This window comes from Pan paniscus, chromosome 21, assembly GCF_029289425.2.
Source record: "Pan paniscus chromosome 21, NHGRI_mPanPan1-v2.0_pri, whole genome shotgun sequence".
Lineage (NCBI taxonomy): Eukaryota > Metazoa > Chordata > Mammalia > Primates > Hominidae > Pan > Pan paniscus.
The window spans coordinates 41235218-41244891 of NC_073270.2; the positions used below are offsets into that span (position 1 = coordinate 41235218).

Sequence of the window (9674 nt, forward strand, 5' to 3'; positions counted from 1 at the left end):
TCCTTATCACTGCTAGTGCCACAAAATAAGAAAGAGAAGGGTCGGTGTTGGGGTGACAGTAGCAGGGAAGTGTAGTCTAAAGTGGCTTTTCATCTTGTCTTCTAGGGTGAGCAAGAGTTACTTCAGGCAGCCAAGGAGAACCTGACAGCCCAGGTGGAACACCTGCAAGCAGCTGTCGTAGAAGCCAGGGCTCAGGCAAGTGCTGCTGGCATCCTGGAAGAAGACCTGAGAACGGCTCGCTCAGCACTGAAGCTGAAAAATGAGGAAGTGGAGAGTGAGCGTGAGAGAGCCCAGGCTCTGCAAGAGCAGGGCGAACTGAAGGTGGCCCAAGGGAAGGCTCTGCAAGAGAATTTGGCCCTCCTGACCCAGACCCTAGCTGAAAGAGAAGAGGAGGTGCAGACTCTGCGGGGACAAATCCAGGAACTGGAGAAGCAACGGGAAATGCAGAAGGCTGCTTTGGAATTGCTGTCTCTGGACCTGAAGAAGAGGAACCAAGAGGTAGATCTGCAGCAAGAACAGATTCAGGAGCTAGAGAAGTGTAGGTCTGTTTTAGAGCATCTGCCCATGGCCGTCCAGGAGCGAGAGCAGAAGCTGACTGTGCAGAGGGAGCAGATCAGAGAGCTCGAGAAGGATCGGGAGACTCAGAGGAACGTCTTGGAGCATCAGCTTCTAGAACTTGAGAAGAAAGACCAAATGATTGAGTCCCAGAGAGGACAGGTTCAGGATCTGAAAAAGCAGTTGGTTACTCTGGAATGCCTGGCCCTGGAACTGGAGGAAAACCATCACAAGATGGAGTGCCAGCAAAAACTGATCAAGGAGCTGGAGGGCCAGAGGGAAACCCAGAGAGTGGCTTTGACCCACCTTACGCTGGACCTAGAAGAAAGGAGCCAGGAGCTGCAGGCACAAAGCAGCCAGATCCATGACCTGGAGAGCCACAGCACCGTTCTGGCAAGAGAGCTGCAGGAGAGGGACCAGGAGGTGAAGTCTCAGCGAGAACAGATCGAGGAGCTGCAGAGGCAGAAAGAGCATCTGACTCAGGATCTCGAGAGGAGAGACCAGGAGCTGATGCTGCAGAAGGAGAGGATTCAGGTTCTCGAGGATCAGAGGACCCGGCAGACCAAGATCCTGGAGGAGGACCTGGAACAGATCAAGCTGTCCTTGAGAGAGCGAGGCCGGGAGCTGACCACTCAGAGGCAGCTGATGCAGGAACGGGCAGAGGAAGGGAAGGGCCCAAGTAAAGCACAGCGCGGGAGCCTAGAGCACATGAAGCTGATCCTGCGTGATAAGGAGAAGGAGGTGGAATGTCAGCAGGAGCATATCCACGAACTCCAGGAGCTCAAAGACCAGCTGGAGCAGCAGCTCCAGGGCCTGCACAGGAAGGTAGGTGAGACCAGCCTCCTCCTGTCCCAGCGAGAGCAGGAAATAGTGGTCCTGCAGCAGCAACTGCAGGAAGCCAGGGAACAAGGGCAGCTGAAGGAGCAGTCACTTCAGAGTCAACTGGATGAGGCCCAGAGAGCCCTAGCCCAGAGGGACCAGGAACTGGAGGCTCTGCAGCAAGAACAGCAGCAGGCCCAGGGACAGGAGGAGAGGGTGAAGGAAAAGGCAGACGCCCTCCAGGGAGCTCTGGAGCAAGCCCATATGACACTGAAGGAGCGTCACGGAGAGCTTCAGGACCACAAGGAACAGGCACGAAGGCTCGAGGAAGAGCTGGCAGTGGAGGGACGGCGGGTCCAGGCCCTGGAGGAGGTGCTGGGAGACCTAAGGGCTGAGTCTCGGGAACAGGAGAAAGCTCTGTTGGCCCTCCAGCAGCAGTGTGCTGAGCAGGCACAGGAGCATGAGGTGGAGACCAGGGCCCTGCAGGACAGCTGGCTGCAGGCCCAGGCAGTGCTCAAGGAACGGGACCAGGAGCTGGAAGCTCTGCAGGCAGAAAGTCAGTCCTCCCGGCATCAGGAGGAGGCTGCCCGGGCCCGGGCTGAGGCTCTGCAGGAGGCCCTTGGCAAGGCTCATGCTGCCCTGCAGGGGAAAGAGCAGCATCTCCTCGAGCAGGCAGAATTGAGCCGCAGTCTGGAGGCCAGCACTGCAACCCTGCAAGCCTCCCTGGATGCCTGCCAGGCACACACTCGGCAGCTGGAGGAGGCTCTGAGGATACAAGAAGGTGAGATCCAGGACCAGGATCTCCGATACCAGGAGGACGTGCAGCAGCTGCAGCAGGCACTTGCCCAGAGGGATGAAGAGCTGAGACATCAGCAGGAACGGGAGCAGCTGCTGGAGAAGGCTCTGGCCCAGAGGGTCCAAGAGAATATGATCCAAGAGAAGCAGAATCTGGGGCAGGAGAGAGAGGAGGAGATAAGGGGCCTTCATCAGAGTGTAAGGGAGCTACAGCTGACTCTAGCCCAAAAGGAACAGGAGATTCTGGAGCTGAGGGAGACCCAGCAAAGGAACAACCTGGAAGCCTTACCCCACAGCCACAAAACCTCCCCAATGGAGGAACAATCTCTACAACTTGATTCTTTAGAGCCCAGGCTGCAGCGGGAGCTGGAGCGGCTACAGGCAGCCCTGAGACAGACAGAAGCCAGGGAGATTGAGTGGAGGGAGAAGGCCCAGGACTTGGCACTGTCCCTAACGCAGACCAAGGCCAGTGTCAGCAGTCTGCAGGAGGTAGCCATGTTCCTACAAGCCTCTGTCCTGGAGCGGGACTCAGAACAGCAAAGGCTGCAGGTAAGTCACTCCATGGGGAGTAAGGGCCAGGGGACACACCCCTGTCTGGCTGAGCTCAGGGACTGCCCACCACCCTGGGCCCTGTGGCACCTCAGGGGTATGAGAAAGCTGAGATCATGAGCACCTCAACATCGGTGGGATTCAGGCTACTGTGCTAGTCGGGAGATACAGAGAGGATAAGACCCCCGCAGTCCCTGCCCTCACAGAGTTCACAGTCTAGTGGGTAAACAACGAAAATGCAGTGTGGTTGGTGCCTAATGGGGGAAGTTTAGTATGCCCCAGGCATGCTGGAGGGATGCCCACCCTTTCCTGGGAGTGGGTCCTGAAAGGCTTTCTGGTAAAAGTGGTGTTTAAGATTAGACCTGGGCCAGGCACGGTGGCTCACGCCGGTAATCCCAGCACTTTGGGAAGCCGAGGCGGGCAGATCACTTGAGGTCAGGAGTTCGAGACCAGTCTGGCCAACATGGTGAAACCCCGTCTCTACTAAAAATACAAAAATTAGCCAGGTGTGCTGGCATGTGCCTGTGATCCCAGCTACTTGGGAGTCTGAGGCAGGAGAATTGCTTGAACTCAGGAGGCGGAGGTTGCAGTGAGCCGAGATCGCACCATTGCACTCGAGCCTGGGCAAAGAAACGAGACTCCATCTCAAAAAAAAAAAAAAAAAAAAAATAGACATGAAGGGACCTGTAAGGAACTAGCCAAGCACAGGTTGAGGAGGAGCATTCACGGGAAGAGGAAAAGAGGGCGCGAACAAGTGTAGTATCTGTGTAGATGGTTCAGGTTGCATGGGACAGAGGGAGGATTTGGGAAGAGACCGGAAGACAGCAGGGGTCACACCTGTCAGGGCTTACAAGTCATGCTGAGGACCTGGGTGGTGGGAAGCAGATGAAGTTTTTGCGGCAGGGGAGTGATGTGATCAGACATACAGCTCACAAAGATTGCTCAGGCTGCCGTGTGGAGCAACAGCAGGTCTGGAGAGACCCACTGGGAGGCTGTACTGGGAAGTCCAGGGGAGAGCTTGTGCCCTAAGATGGAAAGTGTGAATGGAGACATGTGGGTGGGTCTGAGAGGTACGACTTGATTGGCTAAGAGGTGGGAGGAATAAAGAGAGGGCAGAAAGAAGTCAAAGATGACACTCAGGTTCCTGTTCATGAAGATGAAGAGAAGCAGGTGTGAGAAAGAGGAGTGGAATGAATGATGAGGTCAGTTTGGAAATGGAGGGAGGAGCCTGTTGGCAGGCCAGTAAAATGATCTGAAGTTGAAGGATGGAGTTGAAGCCAGAGACACTTTGGAGTCATCAGCAGTTAGAACAAATGGGTTTCTTGTAGGCAGAATGTTGAGTGAGAGAGGAAGTGGGCTTAGGAGAGGACTTCAGGGTGTATTATTTAACCTCAAGGTCAAGCACCGTGTCTTAGTCACCTTTGTACCCCCTGTACTGAGCACAAGACCTGCAGAGAGCAGGCAAACAGGAAAGCCAAGTTGGCTCAACAGAGAGAGGCATCATCTCTTTTTCCAAAAGACGCCCAGTCCAATTTTCCAGGGAAATAGACTCTACATCCTGGTCCCTTGACTGGGCCCCAGAGAACCCCAGACACACAGTCCCCCAGAGAGTTCATTCTGGGAACTCACAAAGCTCTGCTCTTGGTGAAGGGCAATATGAGGAGAAGGAGGTCCATCTGTGAACTCCAAAGTTCACAGGGTTTGAAATACAGTAGTGCGGCTTATCAGCTGTGTGACCCCGGGTGAATGCCTTCACTCTGATCTTCAATTTCTCATCAGTAAAATAGGCATTGGTGGTATGACATGGCATGATATGTATGAATTGCTTAGGAAGAAAGCACTAAGTGGACTTCCTTTCCTATGTTCAGGCCCATTCTTACAGGCACAGCAAAAGTAAGGTATGTAATTGGGCAGGAGGGCACTTCCCACCCATACTCTTGGGTTACTGAGCAGTATTCACTCAATAGCATAACTCTGGTCAGAGTCACTTCACCCACTGCCACCTCCAAACACACAGGGTGAGACTCTTGTCTCAAAAAAACAAACTCATAAATGGCAGGACTGGAATGAGGTCTGAGTCATCTGCCTCTAGAGCGCAGGCTTTCTATCACCAAGCTCTTCCTCTCTCCCAGGCAACCCACATCCACCTGCGTACGCTTGTTTTCTCTTGTTCATCTCTTCTTGACTGTTATCATTTATGAACCACAGGGCACCTAGAAAGTATCTAGCATGAGGCTTCCCCACTTATCCAAAGGGACTTAACCTAAGGACTTGATCCATGTTTCATGGTGCATGTAGTCGTTTTATAAATGAGGAAATTGGGGTTTGGGGAGAGCTTGTGCTTTGACCAGAGTCATATAGCCACTGAGTGGCTATATGGGCCACTGGGTACTCCACAGGGCACCCAGCCCTGTGTGACTCTAGAGTCCATGCTGTTCCCACAGCACATCAGTGCTCTGAGTCATTGCTCAGCCTTCTAGGAGATGTGAAGTGAGCTGGGGGCTCTGATCCTAGCTTCCTTGCTAGCTCACCGCATATCCTTGAGAAGAGCCCCTCTGCTCCTTTGTTTTACCTATCTGTAAAATGAAGGTTCTGTACTAGAATGACTCAGAGCCTCTAGGAAAAATAAGACAAAAGCCTGAGGAGAACATTGAACCGCTGTTTGTGTGGAGGATGGGTTGGTCTGGATATGAGGTTGGCAAGGTGTGATTTTGCTCCATACCTCCGTACCCTAGGATGAACTGGAGCTCACCAGACGGGCTCTGGAGAAGGAGCGGCTACACAGCCCAGGTGCGACCAGCACAGCAGAATTGAGGTCCAGAGGGGAGCAGGGTGTGCAGCTGGGAGAGGTGAGCTGGGGGCTCTGGGGGAACAGGTGACCCAGCAGGGAGCTCCTGTCCAGGGGTTTGTCCCCTTCCCTTGGGAACTGGGTTCCTGAAGCTTAAACCTGCCAGATTGGTCTGTGTGTCCTCTATCTGTTCCCTACCTGTCTTAGGGGCTGCCCAGGTGAGATTCACAGGTCTTTCCCACAGGTCTCAGGAGTGGAGGCTGAGCCTAGTCCTGCTGGAATGGAGAAGCAGTCATGGAGACAAAGGCTTGAACACCTGCAGCAAGCAGTGGCCCAGCTGGAGATTGACAGGAGCAGGCTGCAGCGCCACAATGTCCAGCTGCGGAGTACCTTGGAGCAGGTGACCCCTCTTCTTGTCCAGTGGGCATGCATCTCCACTTCTCGTGTGGTCCCTAGAGCATAGGCTCAGTAAATTACAGCCTGTGGGCCAAATCCAGCCTGCTGCCTGTTTCTGAAAATTAAGTTTGTTTTTTTTTTTTCCCGAGACGGAGTCTTGCTCTGTCTCCTAGAGCTGGAGTGGAATGGTATGATCTCCACTCACTGCAACCTCCACCTCCCAGGTTCAAGCAATCCTCCTGCCCCAGCCTCCTGAATAGCTGGGATTACAGGCATGCACCACCATGCCTGGCTAATTGTTGTATTTTTAGTAGAGATGGTGTTTCACTATGTTGGCCAGGCTGGTCTTGAACTCCTGACCTTGTGATCCGCCTGCCTCAGCTTTCCAAAGTGCTGGGATTACAGGTGTGAGCCACCACGCCCAGCCCTGAAAATTAAGTTTTATTGGAATACAGCCATGCATTGTCTATGGCTGCTTCCCTACTATGCCCCACAAAGCCTACAGTACTTACTGCAGGAGAACTTTGCTGGCCTTTGCTCCAGAGGTCTGAGAGGCTGGCCCTGCCTCTTCTGCTTCAGGAGCACTTCTTTGCACTGAGGCCTGCCCTAGCTGTGCGTTCCTCAGCCAGGAGTTCTCTTCCCATGGTTACTGTCCCCTCATATACCTGCACAGGCACTGGCCACCTCTGGAGAAAGGCAGCTCTGCTCCAGCCACAGAGCCAAGCCGAGCCCTGATTTCTTATTTGCACCTTGGCAGGTGGAGCGAGAACGGAGGAAGCTGAAGAGGGAGGCCATGCGTGCGGCCCAGGCAGGGTCCCTAGAGATCAGCAAGGCCACGGCTTCTTCACCCACACAGCAGGTTTACTCATTTTCCTCAACTGCAGCCTTAGAGAGCCCAACCCCAGCCACCAGAAACTCAGCCCTCCTCATTGCATATCCCGGGCCAACAGCACTTCAGCTAGTCCAGAGAGCCCCTCCTGACTGCATTCTGCCCTGCTCGGCACAGCTCAGTCTGTCCCTGCCCTGAGAAGGAGGCCCAACATTGGGGTGGGGGTTGGGGTGGCTAGTGGCCCTGCCTTCTGAGGGACTTAGATCTGTGCACTCCCAGACCAGTGCCACAGGCTGGCCCGGGAGCGGGGCTCATGGGGCTCTGCTTAGGATCCCTGGTGTATGGGGGTTGTGTGGTGCTTGCCAGTTCCTTAGGAGCCTAGGAGCTTGATCACAGCTTGATCTCTTAGACCTTTTTACAATGTTGAGTTTATAGGCTTAGGGTCCATGGTCTTTCCTGGAGCCAGTGTCCCTTTTTTGGGTAAGAGGCTTGGGGAAGACTCCCCAAACCACTCGTTTAGGTGAGGTATCCCTGCCAACAGACACAGGCTTGCAGCCTGACAGGGAGGCGCTGTTTATGGTGGCTGAGCACTAGATCTCCATCCCTTGTCCTTTATTGAAAGTTCTCAAGGGCAGGCACCGTGTCTTCCTCTCTGCATCCTTAGCTCACAGCCCAGGGCTAGCACAAAGCAGATACATGGTGTACTTCTGTTAAATTAAAACATGCCTCAGAGAAGCAAATGCCATCCAGGCCTTTTGGATGTTTTGTGTCAGGTCTCCATGGCGTTGCCCATTATGCTGGTGTGGGGCCTCTCCTTGCTGCAGGGCCTGCTGCCCCATAGAGGTCCAGTCTGAGTTCAGATGCTTCTGGCCCATAGCCCTTGCCCAGGCCCCTAAGATTGTGATGAGGTTCTGCAAGGAAACTTGCAGAAACCCCAGAGTGGGAAGGCCTATTCCAACAAGAGTGCTGTTTGTCTTCCTTAGGATGGGAGAGGACAGAAGAACTCAGATGCCAAGTGTGTGGCTGAACTGCAGAAAGAGGTATGTTCTGGATTTTCTAAGCCCATATTCCCTCCCTTGCACTCAGGCCCTTTGTGCACCTCCAGCAGGGAGAGGGGAAGTTCCTGCCTTCAGAGAACTTCAGTCTCCATGGGAGGCAAAAATAGTCCCAGTCCCAACCCCATCTCTCATATGCCTAGGGTGGGAGTGGGGAAGAAAGCATGATCCTGGCCCCCAACTTCCAAATCCATACTTAGAAAGGGAAAGGAGTAGGAAGAGGGCTGAGGAGCAGGCAGAAGATTCTAGGAGGACAGGTGGGAGCAAGGGAAGCCATCCTGGCCTCCCTGCCCTCAGAGGTGCCCTCGCAGCCAAGACTGTTGCCAGTGCCCCAGACAGAGGAGCCAGGCACCAGCACAAGCTCCAGGCCACACAGCTCAGCTCAAGCCACCACTTGCAGAGAAGTGACTTGAAGAGCCTTCCTGCCTCTTAGGCCTCAACTAAAAGTCCACTCTCCCTTTCAAGGTGCAGGAATCATAAGTGTTACCTTTTTATTTCTGAGCCTATTTCAGAAATCAGTAGTCACTACTGGCAGGGCCTGACTCTGTAGCTAGACCTAAGCTATTACTTTGAATTCTATTAAACTCAGAATGTTTTTCTATTTTATTAAAAAGTCAAAGCAGGTGCAGTAGCTCACACCTGAAATCCCAGCACTTTCGGAGGCCAAGGTGGGCGGATTGCTTGAGGTCAGGAGTTTGAAACCAGCCTGGCCAACATGACGAAACCCTGTCTGTACTAAAAATACAAAAATTAGCTGGACGTGGTGGTGCACACCTGTAATCCTAGCTACTCAGGAGGCTGACACACAGGAATCACTTGAACCCGATGGGGTGGAGGTTGCAGTAAGCCAAAATTGCATCACTACACTCTAGCCTGGGCAACAGAGCAAGACTCTGTCTCAAAAAAAAAAAGTCAGATAGTGGTTATACTTGAGTATATATTGTTATCAGCCTCATCAAAATGTACATTTAAAATTGGGCATTTTTCACATGTAAATTATCTTTCAGTGAAGTTGATGAATAGCTTTGTGGTTTTCAAGCGCCCTATTTGAGTCACATGTGCAGCCAGGATTGAGAATCACTGGATTCTAGAATTCCTAAGGGCCCTTCCTCTAAACTCTCTAAAGCCTGTTTCTGAGATTCGTGTATGTGGTAGAGTTGATTCAGATGCTCAGCCAACGAGCTTCAGAGAACACAGAGCAGGAAGAGCTGGGACAACTTCAGGGCCCTCAGCTGCTCTCCCTTTTTCTTTTTTTCCTGCCCACCAGGTGGTCCTGCTGCAAGCTCAGCTGACTTTGGAGCGGAAGCAGAAGCAGGACTACATCACCCGCTCAGCACAGACCAGCCGTGAGCTAGCAGGCCTTCACCACAGCCTCTCACACTCACTTCTTGCCGTGGCCCAGGCCCCTGAGGCCACTGTCCTGGAGGCAGAGACCCGCAGGCTGGATGAGTCCCTGACTCAAAGTCTGACATCCCCAGGGCCAGTCCTGCTACATCCCAGCCCCAGCACTACCCAAGCCGCCTCCAGGTAGCAGCCGCAGCCAGGAGCACACAGACAGAAGACTGTGTCATGGGTCATGGCCCCTCCGCACACCTACAGGTTTGCCAAAGGAAAAGCCTGGCTCTGTTAGGCACCCAGGAGCCCCAGGTCGGCGGGTGTTCCCAGGAAGAGGAAGTAAATCTGCAACCCTGGGGAGGACCCCAACTCACCTGGGAATGAGGCAAATTGCATTTGCTTGCTCCCTATGGAATCACCCAGAGGGGTGCCTTGCCCTGGCTGAGGGACATGTACTGCCTCTCATCTAGAATTTATTTTCCTAGCACTTCACCACCTCCTTCAACTTCTCCTTCAACAATAAACCCTGGGATCTTTGCATTCATTTTCTGCT

The 9674-nt window shown here is 53.3% G+C and overlaps 1 protein-coding gene across 7 annotated transcripts in view; it reads left to right on the forward strand.

Annotated features, from left to right (window-relative positions):
• Positions 1–9665, forward strand: part of CEP250 (centrosomal protein 250) — a 57104-nt gene extending 47439 nt beyond the window's left edge. For all 7 annotated transcript variants that reach the window (XM_003831850.6, XM_003831849.5, XM_063600807.1 and 4 more), the window contains 6 exons: positions 106–2718; positions 5454–5567; positions 5751–5906; positions 6660–6761; positions 7715–7771; positions 9054–9665. In XM_003831850.6, coding sequence (XP_003831898.3) covers positions 106–2718; positions 5454–5567; positions 5751–5906; positions 6660–6761; positions 7715–7771; positions 9054–9317 — 3306 coding nt within the window. In that variant the 3' untranslated portion in view covers positions 9318–9665. The remainder of the gene's footprint in view (positions 1–105; positions 2719–5453; positions 5568–5750; positions 5907–6659; positions 6762–7714; positions 7772–9053) is intronic.
• Positions 9666–9674: the final 9 nt, after the last annotated feature.